The sequence below is a fragment of the Gallus gallus genome, chromosome 6 (genome assembly GCF_016699485.2).
Source record: "Gallus gallus isolate bGalGal1 chromosome 6, bGalGal1.mat.broiler.GRCg7b, whole genome shotgun sequence".
NCBI lineage: Eukaryota > Metazoa > Chordata > Aves > Galliformes > Phasianidae > Gallus > Gallus gallus.
Genome location: NC_052537.1, coordinates 15330227 through 15357013, shown reverse-complemented (window position 1 = coordinate 15357013; position 26787 = coordinate 15330227). Strand labels below are relative to the sequence as shown.

Sequence of the window (26787 nt, the reverse complement as noted above, 5' to 3'; positions counted from 1 at the left end):
CTCGGTCGCTCAGCAGCGTTTCACCCCTCCACCCCACCCCCGCTTTAGAAACAATGGGGAAACGCGTTGCTGGGATTCGTGCTAATTTCTCACCGGCGATACAGGGGCTGTGTGCTGTAACAGCGCGGATTATTAGAAACTTGTAATTTGCAGTTCGCATTTGCCATCAAGATCACAGCAGGCTAAAAAAGAAGACTGGAGGCTGCGGTGGCTTCAGTAATTCCCCTTCCTCGCTTTCATGCGACGATGGAAAGAGCAACGCTTTCAGAGCAAACTTGCTTGAGCGTAATATACAGTGACTTCAGAAAGTGCAATAAAATCAATTAATGTTGCAAAAGCATTGGCCAAAAAGAAGGCGGCGAGAGAATTTATGGAAATGGAATGGATTTACAAGCATTTATCCTGCGACTTGATAAACAGCAATGGGAAGCCGAGATGGGGAAAATAATTAGTCCCCAGCCTCAGTGAATTTTGGCAATTTATTGTTATAATTTTATTCTTTCGGTGGTTATTCAAATTTATATTTTAATTTTGTGATGTGAAGCGCGGGGGGATTAATCTGAACTTTGGTCTCGGCTTCCTCGGGAGCTGCGCTGCTCTGACATTTTCTGCGCTCGCGAAGCGAAGCGTGATCTGTCACTTGGCAGGGCTGCTCCACACAGAGAGCTCATTCTTCGCCGCTCTGCGTGTCTTTTAAGGGCCGTGATCATTGGCCTTAGTAAATAACGTCGCCGACGGGGGCAGGATCAGCTGTTCGCCTCCCCGGGCGCCAGCGTTTTCTCTTCCTTTGATTTCCGAGGGCGTTCTCAGCAAAACTTTGGGAGAGCGCTGGCGGCGCGGCGGCCGCGGGATGCGGGGCTGCTGAACTGCGCCAGCACCGAAACTTTTCTGCTCGCTCGCAGAAGTTTGCAGCGCTGTTATTGCGGCAGAAACGAGACAACATCTACCGTGGAGCAAAGATTACAATTTCCAGAAGTCAGAATTTATTACAGTTAAACTGTGATAAGATCCCATCTGTTATGAACACATGTAGCGCCAATTGTTTTTCATACAACTGCAATTTATTTACCCTTCAGACTGAATGAGATTACAAGAGTGATTTAAAAAAAAAAAAATCACCAACGCCACATTCTCCCCCCTCACCCCCCCCCTTTTAGTCCGGCCTATCTGCTTCCATCTCGCTAAATCCATTTACGCCGCAATACTTCCCTTCGGATGAGCCCCGCGTTCCCTGCCGCCCCCGCTCGCGCAATCTCGCTCGGGCCGGGCCGCCTCCGCCCGGTGCCGCTCTGCCCGGGCTGCGGGGCTCGGCCTGGCCGGGGGAGGGGGGGCCGCGCCCGGCGCCCTGCGCGGAGACGAGCGGTGCGGGCGCGCTCCTCCGCAGCGCCCCGCGGGGGCGGGCCCGGCAGCGCCGCCTGGCGGGCGGGACCCCACGGCCGCCCCGCTGCCGGCACGGCCCCGCCGGGCCGCAGACAAAGGGAGCCGCCTCCTGCCCGCCGCCGCACCGGGGGGCTCGGGGGCCCGCGCCTCGGGGAAGCGGCCGCTGGGCGAAGCGAGAGCCCGAAGGCACGGAGGGGGAGGGCGGCGCGTTCGCGTTCCCGTTTGGTCGCAGTAGTTGGGGAACAGGCGGTGCGGCTGCCCGTCCTCCTGCCCCTTCCCGCAGAGGTGGTGAGGGCCGAGGAGCGTGCGCCTCGCGGAGAAGAGAGGGAAATGTGGGGCTGTTGCTTAAACATCAATCGTTGTTGGACGTTCTCGCCGCGATGGCTTAAGAACAGCGATCTAATTTTGTTCTTTCGAACTGTTCTGAGGCATATATATATATGCGTGTGTATGTATGCGTATATATATCCTCCAGGTTTCAGTAGGCGTCCTTCTGCTGCTCTGTTATCATTACTGCTTGCCTTGATGTGACGTTGAAGACAGATGACAGCATTGTCAGGTTGTCTTTAATTCATCTGAAGACTTAAAAAAAAAAAAAATTAATAAAACACACACGAGGCTTCTTGCGGTATCCAAAGCCTGAACGGCTTCACTTTGTTCCACGCAGGGGACGGACGGGGTGGCTGAGAGGGGAGAGTGGATGGATTTCAGACGTGAGGGCAGGAGGGACCCCGCGCAGCGCTGAGCGGTTGCTCCCCGGCCCGCGGCCGGAGGGGTCCGTACCGCAGCACCTGGCGGCCCCGGCTGGGAGCGCCGGCACCGGGACGGCCTCTCCGCGTTTGTGCACAACCCGAGTGCGCAACGCGCTCAAATTTCAGCCCCGTCTCTGCTGCTTAAACACCTCCGGAGAGGTGAGAGCTTTGGGTGCTGGGGTCCGTCTTTTTTTCTTTTGACGCCTTTATACTTCTTCGCAACATTTTAATTTAATTTAATTTTTTTTTTTTTTTCACGCGAGAAGGCGATCTGCCCCCAGCTGCCACGTAGCGAGTTGAGGGAGAGCCCCAGCGGGGATCCGCCACCTCCGCCCGGGGCTGAGGGACCGTGGGGCAGCGTGTGAGCTCGAGGCTGGAAGTGAACGGGGTAATTCCCGTGGCCGGGATGGAAAGGAGAGCTGTCGATGCCGCCTCCAGATCTTTTCCAACTTCAGATTCGCTCTTTTTAGGAAGAAAAAAAACCAAACCAAAACAAAAACACCACCAAAAGGCGCCCTACCGAAAGCCTGCGGTGAAAGCCAATAGTATAAAAGAAAGGCAGTATTTCTCTCCGTCTTTTCTGAATATGAAAGAATGGAGTTTGGTCTGTATTTTACAGAACAGGAATGCACGTGTGCCCCTGTCCGGGCCAGCCTGGGCCTTCGGGGCTCCGCTCGCCTGGGCCATCTCGCTCGCAGCCCGCACGGCTCAGCAAAGCCCCGGCGCAGGGGAGCGGGGCCGCAGCGCTCGGGGCGGATTCGAAGGTGGTGGGGAGCGACTTCCCCGTCCCGCAAAACGAGGCCTCCTACAGCCGAGTAAATCCTCCCGGTCGCGGAGGCATCCCCGTGCTCAGCTCCGCCGTCCGCTTAGCGCTCGGAAATCAGGAAGGCAAACATGTATGTGTGTGTTCGGTATCGACCTGCGCGCACAAGCCAAGATACATACGCCCATATAGGCCGAGATATACTGCAGGAACTCCTTTGCTGTCTGTGGAGTCTGTGTTTTATTGTTTCATAAAACCAGCTTAATTACATTTCCCCACAGATAAGATAAACAGAACCCTTCTTTTCTAAGCGTCGCTTATCAGAAGTATTTTGTCGAAGCGGCACCCAGAGCGAGCCGAGCACAGCGCCGGGAAAGTCATTAATTTTTATTTTGGTTCTTCGGTTGCACTTAGCGTCTGACAGGGGTTGATTTAAATATTACATGAGTTTATCTTTAGCGTTCAAAAAAGATTTGTGAGGAAGATGAAACTGTTTAATTTAAACTAATGTATGCCTGACTCCGGTCAGATCGATCTGAGTTTGGGGTTGTGATGGCTTTTGCCCTTCTGTTGCTTGTCCTCCCGAGCTGGTTTTTCACTGTGAAATTACTTTAGTTCGGTGGCATGGACCAGCGGCTGCTGTCAGCTCCTCGAGCCATCCAGCTAGTCGGAACGGGGGAACGAAATAACAAACGCGGCCCTTTTACCTAAAAACATTAATGTCCGGAAGTCAATCTCTATTAGAAAAAATAGCGAATTTCCTAGATTAATATCAAAATCCTCCGTGACACTTGCCAGGTCAAATATTTAACAAGCCGGGGAGAGAGCCCTCCTTAGCACCGCTCTCCATATAAAATAAGCCGTTTCCATTTGTCATTAATGTCGCTGACAGTATCTGAGCAGAACGGCAATAATAACGTTAAGCGCTCGTTTTATCACTCGCATCAGAACCCCTCGCGCACAACTTTCAGAGCTGAGAGCCGCAGCGCTGCAATTAAGGCTCCGGCGCACGGAACTCCCCCGCTCTCCCTCCGACAGACCCCAACACCTGGCTGCTGACGGATTGCAGCGAGCGGAGTCGGAGGTGCAGCTGTTAGAAAGCTGTAATTGCGGAGTACGTGCGGAGAAGCGGCGGTGCTTTTTGATCGCCGTAACGGCACCGGGCTCGCACGCCCCGCTGGAGCCGCAGTGGCCCTTTTCCCGACTGGCGGGTGGCGGAGGGCCCGGGGCCGGGCTGTGGCTGGGTTGGGGTTGGGGTTGGGGTTGGGGCCGGGTTGGGGCCGCGCCGCTCGGCTGCCCGCCGGCTCCTGCCGCCTCCCGGCTCCGCTCGCGGCCGATGCGTTTTATCAGTGAAGTTTGCTCGGTGCGGTTAACGACGCTGCCCTTCTCTCCTTTCCCCGAACTCATCAGTTCACAACGAGAGCTCGTTCTACATTCCCCAGACCGGCGCTACGCGCTGCTCCTTTTCCCATTTAAGGGGAGGGGGGGAGGGAACCACCGCTTGATGAAAGCGCCGAGCCGCTCCGTGCCGGTGGCGGAGCCGTGTCCCCAAAGAGCCGCCCAGCACCCGCCGAGCCCGGTGCGGCCCCGCTCCGAGCCGAGCCGGGCCGGGCCGGGCCGGGCGAGCGCCGGCCCTTCGTTAGCCGCCCGCTCTTCTCCGCTCTGCACGTTAACGCTAACTTGCACCAATTATCAGGAGTAAATGTATTAGACTAATTAGCATCTGGGCACCGCGGGAAACTTTGAACAGTAATTGTATGGCGGGGATGCGGGAGGAGGCAGGCAGGCCAACCCCTCGCCGAGCCCGGCCGCCACTCGCCTTGCGCCGGGCCGGCAGCGGGGCAGGGCGCGGAGCCCGGCTGTCCGCGGGCACGGAGCCGCTCTTCCCATCGGCGCGGTGCAACGCTCGCGGCGCGGTCTCGGCGGCTGCTCCGGGCCGCGGCGGGGCTGTGCCGGGCGGGCAGAGACGCGGCCGGGGCGGCCCTCGGCATCGCTCCGCGCCGGGCAAGGCGCTCCCAGCTGCGGGGGTTTGCTGGGATCTTTCCTCCCCGGCCCTTCTTCTTAAAAGAAAAGCAGCTCTCAGAGCAGTCCGGTTGTTTTTATTATTATTATTTTTCTCTCTCTCTCTCTCTTTTTTTTTTTAGCTTGACGATCATTTGTACTGCGGTACGAACTGAAGAAAGAAATTGAAAATAACCGGGTGAGATCAAATAGCGCTTCCCAATTACTTCGGAACTTCTCACTTAGAAAAGGAGATGAATGGTTACGCGTTACACTGTAAAAAGCTTTCGGATAATCTTCTTACTCTTTTACCAACAGTGCTGCCTTCCCCGCGTCTCTTCCTAAAGAAAGAACGCCGCCTGTTAATTGAAGCTCGCATCGAAAAGAAAACGGTTTTCACAGTAAAATGCTCTTTTGAGAGGGAAAAAAAAAGTTCATTTTCCTCGGGAAGGGGCAGAGATGTGAGCGAGCCTCAGCCTGCCCGCTCCGTGCCACCGACCCTACTGAAGGGGGGAAAAAAGGTGTAAAAAAAGAATAATAAAAATAACCTTTCCGTCTTTTTTTTTTTTTTTTTTCGGAGAGCCCCCGGGGTTGCAATAAAAAAAACCCTTATTTTTCTCTCTTTCTGCTTTTTTTTTTTTTTTTTTTTTTTTTTTTACAGTTTTTAATTAAAACTGAATAAACGCTGAAGGAGAAAGCAGCGACCGCCTCCATCCGAGTCCTACTCGGGTTTGTAACAGAATCCAAGCGTGTGAAAAATAAAATAAAATAAAATAAAAGTAAAACCTTTTAATACATCAAATATACGGAATTTTAATCTTTAAAGCGATACATTGTCTATTTTAGTACATGACGTAAACCTTACTTAACCCTCGTTACAGGGTGGACTTAAAAATTAAAAATAGTTAAGTGTTCCTTTTAAAGAACAAAATAAGGCAAATGAGGTTTTTGGAATAGAATTGTTTTTGTTTTTTCTTCCAGAATACATACAAAAAAATACCAATTCTCTTTCAAGGGTTTACACCTTAAAAATAATTGCAATTTGAAATTATAACTGACAAATTGCGAGTTGTTTTTTTTTTTTAGTAACAAACATGCATGTAAATTTTTGTTGTTGTTTCAATGAGACATTAAATAAGAACGTACGATACAATCATAGCAATTTTAAAGTAACATTAAAGAGAAGACCTCTATCTTTTTATTTATATTCTACAATGGGTGTTCCACTTTTACCTATTGAGCTCAGTTAAGTAATGCACTTTATGATTCGTTGTCCCGCTTGAAGCTAACATAAATAAATACAGTGCTCACGGATCCAGTCCTCAGATGAACACTATCGTATAAAAAGTCCCATTTCTGTTTTGTGGGGTTTTTTTTGTTTGTTTGTTTGTTTTTTTCCTTGCCGACTTCCACCGAGTTCGGAGGGCTCCATCCGTCCATCCATCCATCCCTCCCTCCCTCCCTCCCCCTCCCTCCCGCCCGCGCCGCTCACTGGTAGCCCAGCGCCGAGGCTGTGGTGAGTCTCTGCCCGTACAGTGCGTAAGGGGAGTAGTAGGGTCCCGTGGCGGCGGGCACGGGCACGGGCGCGCCGGGGGTGGGCAGCGGGCTCTTGGAGTACGGGTGGTAGCGGCTGCCGAGTCCCAGAGCGTGGTGCGGGCTGCGCAGCGCCAGCGTGCCCGGGCTGCCCGGGGCGCCCGTGGTGGGGATGTGCATGTGGCACGCCATGGCCGCGGCCGCCGCGCTGGCCAGCGACGAGGAGCTGGGGTAGCTGGAGAGGAGTTTATCGGTGCCCGGGAAGGCAGTATGGGTCCGCAAGTGGCTAAGCAGCTCCTCCGAGGTGGCGAAGCGCTTGTCGCAGGGTCCGTTGGCCGACACCCAGTTGCAGATGTGCGGCTGGGGGTCGTTGGGGAGCATGAAGCCGTAGGGGTACAGGGGGTGGCCGGCCAGCGAGGGCGGCGTGGCGCCGGTCAGCGAGGAGTGCACGCCGTGCAGGGGGTGCGTGGGGTACACCAGGGGGTATCCGGACTTGAGGGCCTGGTCGTGGGCGCAGGAGGCGCCGGCGGCGCCGGCCAGGTGGCTGGCGCAGTGGTAGCTCAGGCAGTACGGGTCTCGGCACAGGCTGGCCGTCATCACCGACGGCGGCGACGCGCCCGCCAGCGGGCTGGAGCCGGCCGGCTTGCTGCAGCCCAGGCTGCCCGCGGCCGCCAGCTGGGCCCCCACCAGGCTGGAGGATTTGGTGGGGTCCAGCGCCACGCCGTGCGGCAGGAACTGCGGCGGGTAGCCCGCGTACGCCCCGGCCAGCGTCCCCGGGTAGCTCATGCCCGCCGGAGGCAGCGGGAAGACGGTCTGGCCCGGCTTGTAGGGGGAGACGGGGGCCACGAGGCCGGAGCCCAGCACGGAGGCGGAGGAGGTGGCGGTGGTGCTGCTGCAGGAGGAGGCGGAGTCCGAGGCGATGGGCTTGGAGCCCGGCGCGCTCTCCTGGTGCTGGTTGACCTCCACGTTAATCCCGGCGCAGCTCACGCTAATCCGGCCGTGGCCGATGCCGGCGGAGCCCGGGCCGCCCTCCGCGCCGGAGCCGCCGCTCTTGCCGCAGCTCTCCGAGTCCTTCTTGTCCTCCCCGCCTTTGCCCTCGGCCGGCAGCAGCCCGGGCGAGCAGGCGGAGGCGCTGGAGTTGGGGCTGCCTGTCCTTGGGGTGAACGGCTGGCAGGTGGCGCTCGGCACCCGGAATCCCGACTTCTCCCCGGCCGCGACCCCCGCCGCGGGGGTGCCCGCGCAGCCCGCAGCCCCCGGCTCCTTCTTCTCCGCGCCCGGTTTGGAGTAGGGCTTGAAGCTCGACTTGTCCTCCACACCGATGTCGCTGAGCTTCAGGGGGCCCGACTTGGAGTCCTTGTCGCCTCCGGAGCCATTGGAGGTGACCGAGGAGAGTTTGGAGGAAGGGGACGGGTCCGGCTTTCCTATCTGCGAGCAAGTTTGTGCCAAAAGGGCCAGGGGACTTTTCTTCGCATCCAGCTGCAGGAATTAGACACACAACGACAGAGGTTTAATGGGGGAGTCCGCTCAAAGAAAAAAAAAAAAAAAAAGAAAAAGAAAAAAGAAAAAAAGAAAAACCGAAAAGCCTGGAGCGTACCTAGCAGCTCTCTCGTCCCGCACGTTTTTGCAGGGGCCAGCCTGGAAGTGATGAACGATTTGGTGCGCATTCATCACCCTGACAGCCCCCTCCCCTGCATGCACCATTTTCCACAAAGCCTTTAAAGAGGGCTCGGGCTCGCTGGAGCCGTGCGAGCACCCCCTCGGCCGCCCAGCGCCCACCGGGCAGCGCCCAGCCCGCGCCGACCCCCGCCTCCAGCGTGAGGGAGCCCTCGGACCGCGCCGGCTGCCGCATTTCTGCGCCCTGACCGCGGCCGCTATTTATAAACAGAGCCCGGACGAGCCGGGCTCCGGGGGAGAGCGGCGCTTCGCTCCGCAGAGACCTCAGTGAAATCATTCATTCCCACGGACACACCCTTCCCACCACCCTCTCCATTTCGAGGTTCGCTCCCTAAAACGGCGAGGGGCCCCGACAGCGGGGAGAAAGGGCGAGCGGGGCCCCTAAGCCCCCCCAAAGACGGCGAAGGCGGAGGGCCGAGCGCCGCCATAGCCGCCCCGCGCCGCGCCGAGCCCGTGCCCGAGCACCCCCCGCAACGCCCGGGCGCTGCGAGCGCGGCGTGGCCGGATCGTGACCCCGGAGCGGGGTCCTTCCACCCACCGCTCCTCTATCTCTAAATATATATATGTGTGTGTGTGTATGTATAAATATATATATAATAAAACGTAAAAAGAAAAATCAAAAGGAGTAAAAAAAGATCAAAAGAGCAAAAATGAAAGTTTATTCAAAAAGGAATCGCCAGGCAGCCGAGTAAACACGGAAACGGCGACCACGCGCAGCTCCTCTCGCTAAGATCAAAGGCGCCCGTTCCCGGTGCGACCGCGACCCGGAGCGGAGCGGGCGCGGGGCAGCCGCCATGCGGGGCGGCCAGGGCACGGCGGGGCCGGGGCTGCTTACCTCGATGGGGCTGACGGGCGTGGAGGGGAGAGGCTGCAGGTATTCGGGGTGTAGGATGTGGCCGGTCCGCGCCGTGAGCATTTTCAGCACCTTGATGGGCAGGCGGTTGGCTTGGCGCAGCGGGTCCGAGGGGGGAACGGCGTGGAAGCAGGGCTTGGCGGCGGCGCTGCCGGGGCTCCCAGCGTGCCCGGTCGGCCCGGCACTGAGGTCGGCGGCGCTGCGGCTGCGGCGGGGGCTGCCTCCGGGCTCGCTCAGGCTGCTGCTGCGCTTACTACTTCTGAGAGCAGAAAGCGAGGGCGATGTGATCATGACCCAAAACCTCGCATGAAAACTGGGGCAAGTCGCGCCGCTCGCACTCGGAAACGCTCGCTCGCTTTCTGCGGGCGAGAAGGGAAAAAATCCACACGCCCCCCGAGGAGGAAAACAAACATAAAATGTCCCGCGGCTCTCGCTGGCGGGGAGGGCGTGGGTGGGGAGGGGGGGGGGGAAGGGGGAGCCGGCCGGAGAGAAAGAGGAGGAAAAAAAGCCGAGTAATCCGTGCGCTGCGAGGGGCGGGGGGCGCGGGCGGCTGCGCCGTGCCCGGCCGCTCTCGACTCCCGGCTGCGGCGCGGCGCGGGGCGGGCGGGCGGAGCGCTCGGCTCCGCGCTCAGTTGTGCTGCGAGCCGCTGCCCATCCAGCCCGGGGTCTGGCGGAGAAACTCACTTCAAAAGCAGCTGAATTAGTCTGAGATTAAAGCCTTTGCCGCCTTCCAATCAAATGGGACCCCGAGGTGATTGGAGGGTCAAGGGGATGTGACGTTCCCTTTTCTGGGGCTTTTTTTTCTCTGTTTTTAATGGGCTCTCGCTCTTTTTTTTTTTTTTTTTTTTTTTTTTTTTCTTCCCTTCCCTTTCTCGTCCGCCTCCCCTCTCCCCTCCCCTCCTTCCTTGTTTGCGCTCCCAGGACGGGCTGAGCGTTAATTCTGTGTTTCACATCACGCGCCGCGAACGTTTTTCTTCCTCCGCCGCCAGCGCGCCTCCCTGGGCGGCGGCGGAGGCGGCAGCGGGCCGACGGACGCCGGCCGGGAAGGAGGCTGCCGCGGGGCCCCTCCGACCCCGAGAACGGCCCCGACGCGGCGGCCGCCCGATCGCGGCCCTCCGCCGCCCGTCCGCGCCGCGCCGCGCCCGGGCCCGGCCCTCGCCCCAACGCCCCCCCGGCGCGGCTCCGCCGTCCCCGCCGGGCCCCGGAGAACGGCGCGGGCCGCTTTCCGCCCCTCCCGGCCGACGGCGCGGGGACGGGCGCGGACGAGAACCTGCAGAGCGGCGGCCCTGCCCGGCCGCGGGGCGCTGCGGCGCGGCCTGCGGCGGCGCGGAGAGCGCGGCGGAGGCGGCGGCGTCGCGCGCTGTCACGCAGAGCCCGCCGCGCCGCGCCGCGCGGGTCCCCGCCCCGCCGTCAGCTGTCAGCGCTCCCCGCCGCCATCCGTCAGTGGCTTGTCAGCCCTGCCAATCCGCCCTGATTTATGTCAGCTTTTGTTGCTGATTACAAGCCTGGTGTGACTCCAGGGGGAGAGAGAGGGAGGAAGGAAAACAGAGCGGGAGCGAGCGGCTCCGCGGCGGAGAGCCGGAACTCGTCTTCCTGCGGGAAGCGGGCGGCGGGGCCGCTCTCCCTTTCCCACCTCCGCGGCGGCCGTCTCGGCCCCGACGCCGCACCCGGGAGCGGGCGGCCCCGCGCCCCGGCCTCGCTGGGGGCCGCCTGCGCCGCTCCGGGGGCGCAGCGTGAGCGCTGCCTGCGGCCCTTCTGCCGCTCCCCGCGCCGCCCGCCGCTCTCCCCTTTGTACTTCCCGTCCCGCTCTTCCCCACCTCCTCATCCCGTAACAATTTTTTTTTTTCCACAGGCAAAACGTGTTAATCAATCTTTTACTTTTGTTTCCGGATCTGACATGGTGGCCCACACAATCTACAACATTAACAAAAAGGTCACTTAGAGATAAAACACGTTTGACAAGTGAAGAACAAGGCAAGTGCTTCAGGGGTCGCGGCCAATTCCTGACCTGGACTCCGACCAGAACAGGCGCCGCTCGGGGAGGGGTGGGCGTGGGGAAGGACTTTCCCCGCTCGCTCTCGGCCCCGCCGAACCCCGTCCTTCGCCTTCACCTTCTCCTTCCCCGCACCGCCACCCCCGGACCCCGCGCCGGGCGGCCCCCAGCGGCCCTCTCCCCACGGGCCGCCTTTCTCCGACGCCCTCCCCGCCCCCAGAGCGGTGCTCCGTCGGTCCCGCAGCCGGGTCGGTATCTCGGGTGGCTTTTATTGAACCGCCGCGCTCTTTGGCACGTTGGATAGAACGGGGCGATACGCGGAAGTGCCCTCGCCTCCTAGAAAGACGATTTTAACAAACTTTTTTAATTTCTGTGTGTTCTCTGGAAGCGCGGAACGTGTCGCCGGAACGTGTCGGTGCAGGGCAGAGCCGGGCTTCCGTGTCGCCGTGCCCGCTGTGTTCTTCCGAGGCCGTGACAGTGAAAGGATCGGGGGGCAGAGGGAGAAGCATCGCACAAAAGCTGCCGCCGCTGCAGCGGGACTGACAACCCGCACCGTGCCCGTAAGGAACTCCCCCTTCCTTCATACAGAGTGGAAGTGACTTGAATCTGCCCCAGGTTTTCCCCCCGTTCTTTCTTTTGTTGTCAAGTCCAATTGATAAATGGAGTGCAGTAAAACTCTGGAAGAAAAAAAAAAAAAAAGAGGGAAAAAAAAAAAAAAAAAAGCTGAAACCTTCATTTGTGTTCATTTGCATTAAAGTGCTTGGAACAGCTGTTTTCCTTACAGGACCAGAGAGACTCCTATCTGTTTTCTCGTTGTATTTATCCTGCCTCCCAGGGTGAAAGCCTAAAGATTAATTGTCCTAAGGCAGAGTCAGCTGCGGGCAGCCCCCCCTCCCCTCTCCCCTTCCCTCCCGGCCCGGCGGAGGTGCGGGGACTTCGGGAGGGCCCTCGGACTCGGGGTAGCGAAGCGAGGGCGATGCCCGCTCCGTACGCACGGCACCGCGCACCGAGGGGAGCGGGGACGGGCGGGGAGCAGCGCGAACCCCGAGCTCTCTGGCTGAGGTAGAAGCGTCGGAGGGTAATTTAATTAGCAACTTCAGAGGACAGCTTTTTTTTTTCTTTTCTTTTCTTTTTTTTTTTTCCGCCGAGCCTTTGAAATGAGGGTTAAATCACACTCAGCTCTGTAAACTTTTTACGTAGAAGGTTGTAAAAATTAAAAAAAAAATGAAAATAAAAAATCAAAAAGCAAACAAATGCCGAGCCATCCCCTCCCCTCGCCCCCCAAAAGCCTTTCTGAGCCGCGGCAGCTCTGCCCGTTCCCAACGTGCGCAGTGCGCGGCTCGAAGCGGAGTCCCGCCGCCGGGCTGCCCCGCGGAGCGCTGCGGAGCACTGCAGGGCTGGCGGCTCTCTCCGCTCCCGGCTGAGGAAGGCGGACTCCGTCCTGCTCGTTACCTTGCGAGGGATCCTCGTTTAATGAATCCGCGCAGCCGGGTTGCTGTTGGGTGCTTACTTGTGTAGTCTTGTTGAAGTTTGGGTGGCTGTAGCTTTTATTCTTCTTTAAAAATAATAATAATAAAAAATAACAACAACAACAACAACAAAAAACCCAACAACAAAACCTGGGGGTTGAAACCCGTCTTCCTGCTCTTAAAAAGGAAAATTGTAACTTAAAAAAAGAAAAAAAAAGGAGAGCAAAGGAGGAATTAATTAACAAGTGCCAGTCCACACTTTCCTTTACCTACCAGCTATTGGCAAGCATGTCAAGTCGATTTTATTTGCACACAATGGAAATGATTTATTTTCTCTTAAAAAGGAGTGGGCTGGCAGATATTTGAGGAGGAGAGGAGAGCGAGACCGAGAGAGGAAAAAAAGTTTGAAAATGCCTTGAACTATTCACTGTCGAGATGGCTAATCAGTATTGAGGCTCGAGGGCACTCGGGCAGCTTTTCAATGCGGTTTTCCTTTCATCTCAAGCTGGATGGAGGCGCTCAATTAAAAGCCTATCAGTTTGTAAGTAAATCAACGCCTATCAAAGTTGTCACATCAAACAAAACGATTATTATTGCAGCCCGCCTCCCCTATTAATCTCCCTCTAAAATAATCCGCTTGACAGGTCAGGCTGGCGAGCTGCAAAGCCTGGTCGGGATCACCCAAAAACCCGGAGCGAGCCTTCCCTCGGGAGAGGGAACTGCAGCAGCTCGGCACCAGCCCTGCCGGCTCTCTCCCTTGCCACTTCAGCGTCAGCTTCTGTACATCACGCTGGGAAAGGGCGTTTGGTCTTTTAAACTGAGCAGCCACTGCCCTGCAGGCCCTCGAGATTGTTTTTTTCCTTCCTTTCCACCCCCTTCTCCCTTCTATCGCTTCGGAACAAGGTTCAGCTTTTAATTAACAGAGACCCGGTTGCTGAGTTGTCCCTGTGCTGTATTTCTGTGCTCAGCACAGCTACCTGTCTGTCCTGGGCGGCAGTTTCCTTTGCTTTGGGAGCGCTGGCGCTTCCCCACCCGCCCCACGGCTCCTACAGAGGTACCATGCATTGCAGTGGGGGCTGTGAACGATGCGTCTCCTGCCATTATTTTTTTCCCCTTTCAAAAAATGGTAATACTTCTGATAAGGAACATTCTGCCGTATCGGAAATACCGCACCACGATTTTCACCACGATTCACAATGAATTTCACACGTTTGGGGAAGGGACAGCGTGTTTTTCCTCTTCTTTTTTTCTTTCAATTCTTATTTTTTTCCCCCATGTGAGTGTGGGGGCACTCACTCACATAACAGCCCGGTACTCAGATAACAGCCCAGGTACCCGGCCGAGGCGCGGGGCATTTCTTGTTGTCAAAGCGCTGCCCTGAATGCCAACAGAAAAGAGGATTTCCAAACCTCTCCTCTGTTTGCATAGCGCTCGAAAATATTTACCCTTATGATTGTAATTACTTTCCTAATATATATGAGAAAGATATATTTTGCTCCGCATGACATGTAGGTAATCGTCTTACGAGCGGGGATAAATTTGGAGCCATCTTCAAAATAACAGTCACGTTGAAGTGCACAAGACTTTATTTTTTTCCTTCCCAATGATATTTTTTTGCAAAACGAGCAGAAAATCGCTTTTCTGTTTGTTTGTTCGCTTCTTCCTTCCGGAAGCGGACCTTCTCTTAAAGGCTTTCAAAGGAATTCGCCCGATTTTCTTCCCTTTGTCACATCAAGAGAGAAGGAAGCGACGAACACACCCAATAAAGCCCTTTTCCTTTTAAGCCATTTGATAGATTCCTTTATTGATGCTGGGAGTTTCGTGTATGAGTGTGAAGGTTGTAACCCCCGCGCTGAAGCCCTTTCGCCAGAAGTGCCCTCTGTTACGTTCCAGGTGTCGTCTGGGCGAGCAGCTCTCCTTTCAAACCCGCCCTGAGGGAACTTTCTGGAGGGAGCGGGCGAGAGCAGAGCCAGGCGGCTCCGGCGGCGCGGCACGGGCAGGGCACGGCTCCTTCCAGGCGCACCGACATCCTCGGTTGCATTTCACGTTGTGCAATGTGCTGCGATTTAACCGAGCAGCCGAAAGCGAGCGAGCGCGTTCCCTAATCGGTGCACGTGTAGTTGAGCTGGCGCTCGCCGCCCGGCTTGTGGGAACGAAGCTTTAGCTTCTGCGGCACCTTGCTCTGACCCTCGAGTCCCACGGCTCGTCCTCACGCCTTTGTGCTCATCCCCGCCAGGGCTCCGGGAGAGGCTGACCCGAGCAGCGCCCGGCGCCGGTTGGCGCAGCGCCGCAGAGCGCAGCGCGCAGCGAAGGCGATCCCGAGCTTCCTCCCCCAAGGCTCCCAGACGTGCGGAGTGTTTATTGACAACTTTGTTATGGAAACTGTGCAGATCGGCCAGATGCGGCGGCGTTAGAAGCAGCGCCTTTTTCTACGCGCCGCGAAGTTGGAGGGCTGTGGCTGGAAAAGGCACGGGCACCACAATAATTAACCTCAGCCGACAGCCCGAGTGACAAATGAACAATAATCCTCGAAGTAATTCCGAGATGGGCACGGCCGGGCGGGGGCGGGGGGGGGGGGGGGCGAGCGAGCGAGCGGTACATCTTTGCCGTCTTCTTGAAACAGCCGAGGTCCCCGATCCGAAAAGGTTAAAATAATCTCAATTTTAATAACTGTTAGCTTGTTTTCGGCCATCCCTAATGATGCATTTAGGGCTCCTCTAATCCCAACCGCTTTCATCTTTAGCTTTTTACACCTGAAAATTAATTCCACCTAAAGTACATTTTTCATTTGGTACTGTACTAGCGACGTGCAAATAATTTACATCAGCGTTCATCAGGACTGTCCCGGAGTGATGGATCATTTTGTTGAGTTGCAGTAAAAGTGCAGAATGATCTATAATGATGTAATATATACATTAAAAGGGTGTCTGGATGATCAGAGTTTTGCTAAAAATGTAAAAGGGCTTTTTGATTGATAACAGGGTTGCTGTTTTTCTGCAAAGGCTGTCACGGGCTGACACAATGCTTGAGTTATTAGGGCAGAGAAGGGCAACCATAAATTTCCAACGTCAGGCAAAAACTCTCTTTATTGTCTATATGATGGATGGGCCTCCGTACTAGACACCAAATACTTCGTATCACCCTTAAATGGGAACACATTTTTCGTGGCCATAATTCATGTTTTTTAAATAGAAAGTTTGAAATGCCTGCCTATATTTCACAACCCTGACATATTTATGAATCACTCCCTGCATGCAAATATAATTATTTAAAGCACCGAGGTGACATATGGGTTAGAAATGTACCGAATGCTGTTAGCGGAGTGATTTTTTTTAATTCCCTAAATTGAACACCATAGAAAACTCTGCCTGTCTGCTCGGATCAATAAAGTCGAAGGTGAAGTTTTACTGATTTTGTCAGTGCCACATACAGATACTCGCTTTTGATTAGGTGCGGCGGGCAAAAAGGGAGTCTTTCGGCAATTACTGCTGGGTTAATGAAAGAAACACTCGTCTTTCTGCTGGCACCCCGCGCAGACGCACGCATTCCCCCCCCACCCCCGCACTTCGGGTGCGGGGCTACCCGCGGATGCACCCCCCGAGCGTTATGTGCAGGACGCATTTCCCGGCCGGCAGCGCTCAGTCTTGCAGGCGCGGAGCTCCCCGAGCGGCTGCCGAGGCTGCCGGGGGCCCCGGAGGTGCCGGACGCCGGGCCCGGGGAGGCTCCTCCGGCAGCACGGGGGAAGGGACGCGGCGTGGATCCGCCGCCCCGAGCCTCCGGGCAGCCCCGTGGCCGCCGCCACTTCCGCCGGGGCGGGCGGGGCCCCCGCCTCATCCCGCGCCCCGCCCGCCGCCTGCGCCCGCCCCCAGCCGGGCTAGGAGCCGCGGGGACGGGGGGAGCAGCGCCCGTCAGCGGGAGGCACCGGAGCGGGCCGGGACCGCGGCACTGAGCGGGACGCGCCGCCGCGGTCCCGTCTCCGTGCGGGCGCTCTGCCTGGGGCTCCTCCGGCTCCATCAGCGCCCGCCCTCCGGAGCCCGCAGCTCAGCCTGAGCGCTCGTCCCGGGGCGCGCAGCACCTCTGCATGTGTTTCATTGGGACCTCTGTTGTTTTCGACGGAGCTCAAGCGAAGCGGGCATCAACATCACTTAGTAGCTTGAATATTTTCTCCCGTGGACTCGCGTGTAAACGTGTAAAATGTTCGCGGCAGTCCAAACTTACTATAGCAGGCTGACTCTTTGCCCATAAAATGTTAAATCAACCATGACCAGACTCATTTTCCCATGTCAGCCGAGAGGACTCCGTAAATCAACACATTAGGGCTTCGCAGGGCAGGAGCTGCGTGTGCCTCATGCAAAGCGGCCCTGACAGCCGCTCTCCCGGTGCCGGGGCTGTCAGCCCGCGTGCTGCAGAGGCCCAGGGACGGGCACTGCGGGGGGGGAGCGGCTCTGGGTGATTCGCCTTCGCTTCTGTTTTACAGGTGTTCTGCGAAGCCCAACCCAGCAGCTTGAAGAGCTGTGATGAGCCCGTGCCTGTGCTGAAGGTCAGGTGTAGGTGCTTTCTGACACCTCCAGGAGGAGCCCAGCTGGGGGCTGTTATAGATAGCTTGTACTGGGGATGTGGAGGGCTGTGATAGCATTACCTGGAAGGAAGCGAGCACTCTTGGCAGATAAGGCTGGAAAAGAATAGCCTCGGACGTAGGATGTTGCCCAGGAGCACCCAGGACAACCATCTCTTTGCTCAAGAAACAAGCAAGTGCTTCAGAGTTGGTGGTGGTGGTGGTGGTGGTGGTGTATGTGGCTTTCTTTCCTCTTTTACCTCTGAGTAATGTGCTCTGTTCAGTAAAAAGCCCCAGCGAACCAGCCCTTATCTAACCCACTATCTCTGGGTAAGAGTTCAGATATTAGAAAGCTCATATCTGGATGTGAGTAGGTTCGAAGGAAGAGGAGACATAGCACAGCATATAGCGAAATGATATAACCCCTTACTGGTCCTGATAGTTACACACATTGAATCAGATTAGATTCAGATATCGAGGTAGAGCCTTGTGCTATATTTCATGAAATGGGCCTCGGCATAGAGAAATCATTATCCTGTGCTCCTTGCTGGATTGCCTCCCACCCGGAGAGGTGACCCAGCTGTGACCCAGACTCTGAACAGTTGTGTGTAAATTTAATTTTCAGCATTACATCATTCCAACCGGAATCTCACCTTGCTTGCTGTTGTTCTGTGTGGCTTACCTGGTGGTGGGGAGAGAAGAGGAGATGGAGAAAACAATGCTGCGTGTTAGGAAATATGAGACAAAGTGAGTTAGCCGCAAGGTGAGTTTAAAAACCTACCAATGTCTGAAGGATGAGGGTTTCCAATGGACTGATGTTACAAAATCTGCTTACAAAGTTTCCCATGTTAAAAAAAAATAAAGGTCAGGAGACAGCAGTGGTGTCTGTAGCAGCATTTATTTTTGGTCAGAGCTCTCACTGCCCAAAGAGAGGCTGAACTGTGACAAACTGTTCTTTGAAGTTCCGTGTATTTGTATGGTTTTTGCATACTCAGTGTTTTCTCTGGCAAGTTTTTGGAGTATGAGTTTTATAGAAATCACCAAAGCCTGAACTTTGCATTGTAAAAGGGAACTAGAAGTCGTCCTCTTTGTGAAGCCTGCTTGCTCCCCCAAAAGTTAAAGGATTTGAAGGAGACTGAGCGTAAAAAGCACAAAGGCCACAGCCTACTTCATCTGATTGTCCTGTTTGTTTTTCTTTAACTGATCAGAGGGTTACCCTTCAAGTCGTTTATTTCCCATCTGAAAGGTGTTTTCCCCCCCTTGCTTCTTTTTCACTCACGGAAAGTTCAAATGCTCAATGGATGACAAAGCAAGGCTGAAGTATGGGAGTGTGAAGAGTTTGTTTCCTGACCAGCTTCATTCAGGTACTCCCAGCTCTGATAAATGTACCTTTAGTGTCAGGAGCAGAGATTAAAGGCAACAGGAGCCTGGCCAAGGTCACAAGTCCTTACAGTAAATAAGTGGTCTGTTCAAGTAAACTTATTAAATTGTGGCCACAGAAGAACAGGGACCAGACAGAGTTAGCAACTCTTACATCCCAATTCTAGGCTTACCATTAAGGGTGCAGCTTCATTGTGTGGCTTTTTGTTTATCTGTAAGTGGAGTCCTGCTATTTAGTTATCAATTACTAAGAGTTTTAATGAGGATCAAATAGTAAGTGCTTTAATGTGTTACCATGGCATAACAAAGCCAAGAGCTTAACCTCATATTCCCTGCAGAAATACTGCAATGTAACGCGCTGTGCCTTGCTGCATAACAGAGTGGTCAAATCAAGAGGATCACTTAAGTTGCTGTGCTCTCTTGTCAGAATTAAATAATGTTATTTCATGTAAGGCTTGCAGCAGCACTGCCATGTTTTGTGCTACTGATTGACCAGAAACAAACCTCCTCCCAGGTTGCTCAATCCTACATCGATTTTCAGATCCATGGAATGATGTAATACAACCAACAGATGCGTGTGATGATGATGTGTCTTTGGTCCTTTGAGTGCTAAATGTCTCACATTTCTGTAATATTTGAGTTCTTGTGGTTTTCTGTTAGATTTATGTAATATGTTGCTGTTTTTTTAACCTGTGACCTTGAAATCATGAACAATCTCCATGTTAGTAGGACAGAGGTACAAATGGCATTATTATATAGCTTTGGTGGTCTTGTTTGAATGTTATTAATATACAAGGGTAAAATCAATTAGTGAAACACCATTTTTGAAATGTAATTTATTAACACTGTGGAAGAGTATTCTTCGGTTGACTAGCTTTAAGACAGAGATAATATAATAGCATTGTGGCTACTTCAGTTAGGGCTTGCTTCTTCTCTCCTTGGACTAAAAGGCAACATTTTCTCATTAACTACTACATGAACAGAATTGGACTGTGGTAAGCAGCTGTTTTGGTTCAGTAATCGCCCATTGTTTCATTCCCACATTTTTATCACCATCTCAGTGGGAAGACCAAATTTAAGTAGGATGCTTTTATAGATATTATAGGTTTTTAATATCAAAGTACGTTAATGAGAAAGAAGAGTGGTTGGACCCAAATTATGGTATCTAAGGAGTACAGTAAACATTATAACCTAATTTAAAATACCCCAGAGATTATTCAGTTTCCCTGGTCTATTAGCTCTATAACATGTCTGTTATCATTAGTAATGAATTGTGTTACTAAACCAGAGGAGAAAAAAGTAAGAATCCGATGCCATTTTTCCTTCATCGTGAAAACAAGATGGGATGTTTTAAAGGCTATATTAATAACTACAGTGTTTATATGAACAACTGCGGGTCTCTGACAAGCTCTTCACAGGGGAAGTAGAAGCCATTCTTGGTCAGAACAATCTGCTTCTTTCAAGGTACCACTTAAAATTGCTTGTGCAACAAGAATGATGAAAAATGGTTGGCTTGGGGCTCAGCTGTGGTTATGAAAATTAGTTGACCTTGATTTTTTGGGCCAATATTTTAAATTTTTGTGATTCAGACGGTGTGAAAAATCCTACTTAGTTGAAGTAGTAAAGGACAAGATTAGTTCAGGTGGCTTCTGGGTGTGCAATCTAGTGTAACCAAGGAGAAGAGTGCTGAAAGGAAATATGGTTCTCTCCCGTGGCAATATTGTAGTTTTATTTATATATTTATGCTGGTGTAATGAAAGCAATAACATTTTTACTGTGAACAGTAACTTGGGATGCCAAGATACCCTAACCTGGGTTGGTTATATTTATGTTCATAATATATAGACTAGGAAAAAAAAGCAAAAAAAAAAAAAAAAAAAAGTATTACCTTTTGGAATAATGTTTGGCTTAAAGGTGGTTTGGTATCTTTTACACAGTCTTGCCTGCATGTCTCTCCAGATAGATCAAATGTTTATCTATAATACTCCTACATCTTCCTAGAAGGCCAGGTATGCTTTCTTGTGGAATAAAATGGGAGAGAAAAATGAAGGACAATGCAACCTCCACAGATTCATCCAGTTACCTGTCCTCAGCATAGGTTCTGGGATATCAGTGTGGATCTGTTGCACTGGGGCCTTTATCAGACGTTGTAAGGCAGGGTGAATTTCATCCTTGCAAGATTAAGAACCGAAACAGACTCCTGAGGTAGAGAAAATTAATTTAATGGTTATAAAGACGTCAGATTGATGACACCAGAGAATGAAGTGCAGAATGTCCTCCTCTGCGTTGCCAGAATAATTAGAGAACTGTTCATTCACATCCTCTCTGTTGATTCTGCAGAAATACCAGTTGTGTGACTGGATTTCCGCAACAGAGACACCCACTAATTCTTCACGCAGGTTACCCGAAAGCCAGTGTGCGGTAGCATTGTCAATACAGGTTTGTTTGACTTCCAGCCAAAGAAAATAGTCGCTACTGGCTCCATGTTTCATTTCCTAAATGTGAAGTTATAGGAAATTTTTATGCCTGCTTTTTTTGCTGCTTTTGATTCTTTACCCTTTACTGCTAAAGATTTCTAGTTCACCTTCAAGTGACAAGTTCAGATATGAACATCTTGACTTTTATCAGTTTAGGTCAAATCATGAGCAGATATTTTTGGATTAAAAATGTTTAGTTTTCCATCCTTCCACTCCTCATAAATAAAATTGCCTGAAGATATCTACCAAAATCTAATCTGTGATATTCTGATACATACGGTATGCTATCAACTTTAACATTTCTACACCTTAAATGAATGTCTGCTATCACTGTTTAGTACAAATAGTTCTGAATGATTATAAAAATATTTAATGCATAATGCATATCACTCAGGTATTACTGTCAGTAATGGATGAGGAACAACGCTTGGATAATTCATAGAAGTAGACAAAAACATTTTTCAGTAGTTATTGTTTTCAAAGCGTTGGTTTCTAATAATAACATTTTGGTCATAATACCTTTTTAATGTAATTTAAGCTACTTTACTTATGCAAATTGGTGAACTAACTTAAGTGCTTTTGTTCTACCTGAAATGCTGAAAGTGTCTCACGTTACAGAAATGTGTATAAAAGCAGTTTAACTCTTTTGCATGCTTCAAGTTAAGCAGCCTGGTGTGGGAGCTTTGTTTTGGGCAGATGAAGGTCTTCATGAATTTAGGAATCTGTAGCAGGTAGAGAGTATGCAGGGGCAAAAATCTGATACTACACACTTCCCCTGTGCCAAACCAGTTTTCCGTCTTGAAGTAGCTGGGACTACCAGACATCACCATGGTGTTATGGTGTTATATGACCATCCTCTAGGTGTCCTCTAGTAGGCTGCTGGAACACGGGGATCTGCCACTAAGTAATGTAACTGATTACATTGGGTGCACACTGCTTTTACAGTGTACCTGAAAGCCTTGCTAGGCATGAAACACTGGTTAAGTGATTATGATATATGCAGAGCACTAGGGTGTCCTGTGGCTGGAGATAGGAAAGGATGACTGTGAGGACAGTTTGGAGATCAGTGCATCTTTGTACATTGGACTTGGAGCTAGGTTTTTCTCCCTGATAGAAGGGCGTTATAGATGTACTCCAAGTATCTGGCTCAGAACCTCAATGACAATTATAGTGACTGTAAATGAAAAGAACATTAAGCATGCTAAGTCAGGCATGGAAAAATGAGGAAGTGCCAGAACGGAGGTTGCCTCTGCAATTTTGATTCACTCTGTTTAGTGCATAGACGTGGTGACAGTCTTGATGATGATAGAACATCAAGATCAAACAGTATCACCTCTGTGTGATCCCTGTCTCATTTGGTGCAAAATCTGCAACAGGGAGACTGCCAAAGGACCGTAATTTGTCACTGAGCCCTCTGAGAGGAGTGGCAGTATAAAACCAAGCACAGTATAACAAAGCAGAATGTTTTTCCTTCACATATAAAAAACACATATAGTCTGAACCCTGTAGTTTTTGTTTTTTGCTTTTTTTTTTAAATCAAATTAAAGGATTCAAAGAAATAAAGGATTAAAATTCAAGGTAAAAATAAAAATGCGCATTTAAACAATCCAATTTTGAATTCATTATCTTAGTCTTGAAAACATATAGAAAAGTTAGCCAGTGGTGATTACTAATATATCTGGGACATGAACCTGGAAGCACACTGGTTTTATTTCGTGATCAGTGACAGTCTACATTAATTCAGAAACAGGATAATCAGGATGATTTTTCTCTAACTTGCATATTAAATCTAGCATAGAAAATTAAAAAAAAAAAAAGCATTCTAGTAGCATTGGACCAACAGGTTTCCCAGAGTTAACGTGATATGGTACTACACAGCTATGCCATTTGAGTAGCTTCATTTTTACTCCTCAAGCAAGTATAAGGTGACCTCAACGTGTTCTGAGGTAGCCAGCTGAAGAAACTTCTCCAAAGCTGAAGTTGTCTTGATCTTTCTTGGATGGTGAGGATGGTGAGTTGTACTTCTGTGCAACTACTTTTCCCTTGCTCTAGGGAACCACACCTTGGGGAACTTCTCATAGGAATCTCTTGAACATTTACATACTCTTACCTCTTCAGCAGGTTTGTAACAAAATATTTTGTTTAACGAGAAAAGGTAAAAATTCTATAAAAGCCCAAACTTCTGTCCGTTAATTTTGCCTTTTCCATTCTTCAAGAGGGAAAAGGCATTTCACTTTTTATTATACAGGGAGCAGTGATTGCATTTCCTGGGTTTTATCCCTCTTCTTGAGTATTAGCAAGACAGCTAACCTTTCGAGCTATTTTCAGTGTAACTACCTGTAAAATTGGAATATTCATGCCTAACTGAGATAGGTACAGTAAGGCTTAATTGATTAATAGATGTAAAATGTCGTGAAATTTTCAGGCAAATGACACTTTAGAAATGTTAGGTACGACTTCCTTTATATTTTAAAATAACCAATATAAATAACACTAAGAACCAATCATTATGAACAATTTCTACAAACACATTTACTTATAATCTTTCCACTGAAAGACAAATTATGATACTGAATAGTGAATACAATTTGAAACAGGCAGTAAAAGAAGAAGGAAATTAACATGCATTTCCATTCACTAGAAGCAAAAGATGAACACTAGTAAAATTTCCCTCTAGATGAAACTTTGAAAATGTTATTTTCACTATGTGAGTTTATGGGCCTGTATGATGAAAATGTGTATATTCACATACACTTAAAATAGAGTCTCTAAAATCTTTCAGTAGACTTGTCAAAGGATTTGCGCAAGAGGTCCTCTTCCTGTGTCCTGGCTACTCTACCTTAAAGACAAGTGAGACTGCGTTTTGAGTTTACGTGGCTGCAGTGGCATGCCTGGGGTGCCAGAGAGCCATCAGGCTGGGGGAAACCTCTACCCACTGGGTATTGCCAGTAGCATGTGGGCCAGAGGGCATGTACTTGAGGAAAGGAAATGAGGATTTAATTCCTAAAATGGTTAGTAAATTATCCATGTATATTTTAATAGGTGGTTAACGAATTGGCATAAGGTTAAGCAAGCCATCAGACACAACTTATGGCTATCTGTGACTGCTACTGCTGAACTTCATCTTCAGCTCGTGGTTCTCAAGCCTGTGAAATTTTGTAGATTCTGTTACTCACTGGTTAGTGGTTTGAAAAATATTTACTAATAGTCTTCTTCAAGTAGAAGGTGTAAGGTTACAGTCTAATAGCTGTTTTTCTGTTTTGGTAGGGAATTTTAAGGCAGATGACAAACTGGGAAAAAATGCAAGAAACTTGGCTGGTGACTCTGTATGTTTCTATCCCTTCATCATGAGAATTAGCTGTGCATATTTCTCAAGAGTTTTGAGCTGAGAATAAAGCGGTTTTTGTTGGTTAGCGCCAGTTCTCTAACAGCTTATTTTTTTGCAAGCTGTTTTATTCCTCTGTCCTGCAGTTCTGATCCATGATGATATTCATGACAGCTTCCCTTTTCCTGGGTTCTGTCACATAAATTGAGTGACTCCACCAAAAACAAATTTTCAGTTTGTTTTTCTCAAGGGGGCAGTGAAGGGGGAAGCAGTTAATCTGCAAAAGTTTTATGGATAATAATATTTTAACTGCCTGAAATGTTTTATTTGTCTTGGTATTAAGATTTCTGTAGTATTACTGTGACCAAATGTTAAAAACAGTGTCATCTGTGACTAGATCTCTTTTAGCCTTCACTTTTTCTAACAGAAATCACTCAGCGTTGTCCTAACAAGGTACAGAATCTTTAGTAAGTGATCCAAAAGTAGCACAGTAATCTAACTTGCTTGATAATCACATGAGCTATTATGTCACCCAGATGCACTAGAATAACCTTTATTAAAAAGAACAACCACAAAGCAGAACCATGTGCTTTTTTTTTTTTTTTTGCTGCTGTAAGTTTGTGGTATTAAAATATTTAATTATCACCTTTGAAACTGAAGACCTTGCAGTATCATTTTCTCCAGATCAAGGTCTGATCTGGAGAAAAAGCCTGAGAGAGTTTCAAGAGGTTTTATTCTTTATGGCCATTCAATCAAGTATGTCAATTCTGCTATATATTTCTATGCAGATTTTGTGATATGGACATCTCTCCATTGGGACTGAAATACTTTGGTCCTAATTAGTGTTATGTTATCCAACACCATCAGCTGATCGTAACTTCTAAGCTTTACTCATCTGATTGGGATTCCATCAAGAAACCTAAGCAGGATAAGCTTTGAATTATATTATTAACAGTCCATCAAAAGCAATAGTAATTTGAAGATCTCTACTCTCCTCTTGTGATTGCAGAGTGGTTGCCAGTACTGTGACCAAATATCAACATGTTTTCAGATAATTTTGTATGTATGGAGTCAAAGTTGTAATCCCAAAATGAAGTCAGGAATTTTCTCTAGTTCAGCACTTGTTAGTCTCTAATAATCTCTTCAGTGTAAACTGGAAGGCCCTTGGTTTTTACTCTGCTATTTGTTTTGCTTTTCTCACCAAAGAAACCAAAGAAGGCTTACCTATGTATATGTTATTGAGAGCTTGAAGAAATTTTGGGAAAGAAGGAGTGTTTGGAAAGTTGTAATGAATATAATATCACAGGACTGCTTGACCCACAGGTTGGAGGTTTTTCCATATGTTTTCTGTTCACAGTAATACCATTTTCTTGCTAAAAAAGCACATCCTTGCTGAAAATACCTGGCCAACTACACTGGCCTCTGTTGTCCTTCTATTAGCTTATACATTACTTTCTAGTTCTAGAGGGACTGAATGTTGTATGACTGAATTGTGTTAGATGCAGGACCAGAGAACTTGGAACCAAAATATTCTGGAGAACCAGAAGGTACTGTGGAATCCACAGGCTTACAGCTAGGTTATCTTTCTGTTTCATCTCTCCTAGGAAAGGGGATTGTGCACGTTATGGGATTTGAAGGATGTTTATACTAGTGTATTTGCATGCAGAGTGTGGAAGAAGAGAGTAAAAGACTAAAGACACCAGCAAGAAGGTTCGAGAAGAGGCAATTAAACTAAACCATCCCACTTTCCCTTGCATTTTCTTTCATTTCCAAGAGGTATAAAGCCTTCTTTCTTGTCAGATTTATATGCATCTCTCCATATTAGTTGACAGCATGTTGCTTGCAGAGAATGTGCTTCTATAACTTTCAATTTTCAGCTCTTGCATCATGCAGCAGCATGTTCTCTTCCTCGTGATGTCTCCAGATGATGCAGAATTAATGCTAACTGAGCTGTACTTAAACCTCCTCACCCAGAAGGATGGGAGGATGAAAGTAGTGAGTAATGGGAAAAGTTGCTGCTTAACAAACTGCAGAAGATGATGCCTTTTGTGTGAGCTCTCTTCTTTCATAGTTATCCACATTGTTAGCAGCTTCCATACATTTCTTCGGAAATATTTGGTAGTCAAGGTATAAAGAACAATAGCAACCGGTTGCAGAACTGGACAAAAGAGAGGTAAAACTTTTGTTCCTTCATATATAGAAGCTATTCCATACTGACCTGTCCTGTGTTGACTTCTGATTGGACTACATTCCTCCTTTGTAGTCTCTTTTCAGCAGTAGAATCACACATTTGTTATCTGTGCGGAAAGCTGTGGTTTCCACACAGTGAGTTCTGTCAGAAAAAGTGAAGGCTAAAAGAGATCTAGTCATTAGCTTTGCCAATATAACCAGCTCAAAAATGTATTTAAAATAATAATAATAATAAACATAGACATGTACATAGATGCAAAGCAGGAAAGAAACCTGTTTCCTAACATCAGTTCAAGATCCTTTCTGGCCGCACAACGTTTTTCTTCAGGGTAAAGATAGGCATAGATTCTATTCTAACATGTCTTTTGAATAGTAGATACCTATTTATATCCATGTCTCTCTTATTATGTAGTGATGTTGGCAAAATAAATTGCAGATTTTG

The 26787-nt window shown here is 50.1% G+C and overlaps 3 protein-coding genes and 1 long non-coding RNA gene across 6 annotated transcripts; 2 read left to right on the top strand and 2 right to left on the bottom strand.

Annotated features, from left to right (window-relative positions):
* Positions 1-2758: 2758 nt before the first annotated feature.
* On the top strand, positions 2759-5453 carry LOC112532693. The gene is made up of 3 exons (XM_040702957.1): positions 2759-3028; positions 3788-4593; positions 5040-5453. Exons 1-3 carry the CDS (start codon positions 2759-2761, stop codon positions 5083-5085), a joined length of 1122 nt encoding a protein of 373 aa, XP_040558891.1. The 3' UTR covers positions 5086-5453.
* Positions 5454-5670: 217 nt separating this feature from the next.
* ZNF503 (zinc finger protein 503) lies at positions 5671-9625 on the bottom strand. Its single transcript, XM_015288294.4, has 2 exons — positions 8939-9625; positions 5671-7905 (listed from the first exon to the last, which is right to left on the bottom strand). The coding sequence occupies exons 1-2, from the start codon at positions 9245-9247 to the stop codon at positions 6385-6387; spliced, it is 1830 nt and encodes a 609-aa protein (XP_015143780.2). The 5' UTR covers positions 9248-9625; the 3' UTR covers positions 5671-6384.
* Positions 8865-11682, top strand: LOC124418047. Of its 3 annotated transcripts, none has more exons than XM_046943024.1 (3): positions 8865-8977; positions 10809-10930; positions 11338-11682. In XM_046943024.1, exons 1-3 carry the CDS (start codon positions 8898-8900, stop codon positions 11490-11492), a joined length of 357 nt encoding a protein of 118 aa, XP_046798980.1. In that variant the 5' UTR covers positions 8865-8897; the 3' UTR covers positions 11493-11682. The 3 variants fall into 3 exon arrangements, 2 of the variants coding, with proteins under 2 accessions (XP_046798980.1, XP_046798979.1); XM_046943023.1 differs by having other exon boundaries at positions 10809-11197; XR_006939557.1 differs by lacking the exon at positions 8865-8977 and adding an exon at positions 9524-9707 and having other exon boundaries at positions 10809-11682.
* LOC124418048 lies at positions 10817-12716 on the bottom strand. Its single transcript, XR_006939558.1, has 2 exons — positions 12402-12716; positions 10817-11626 (listed from the first exon to the last, which is right to left on the bottom strand). It is a non-coding gene; the product is annotated as an uncharacterized LOC124418048 (long non-coding RNA).
* Positions 12717-26787: the final 14071 nt, after the last annotated feature.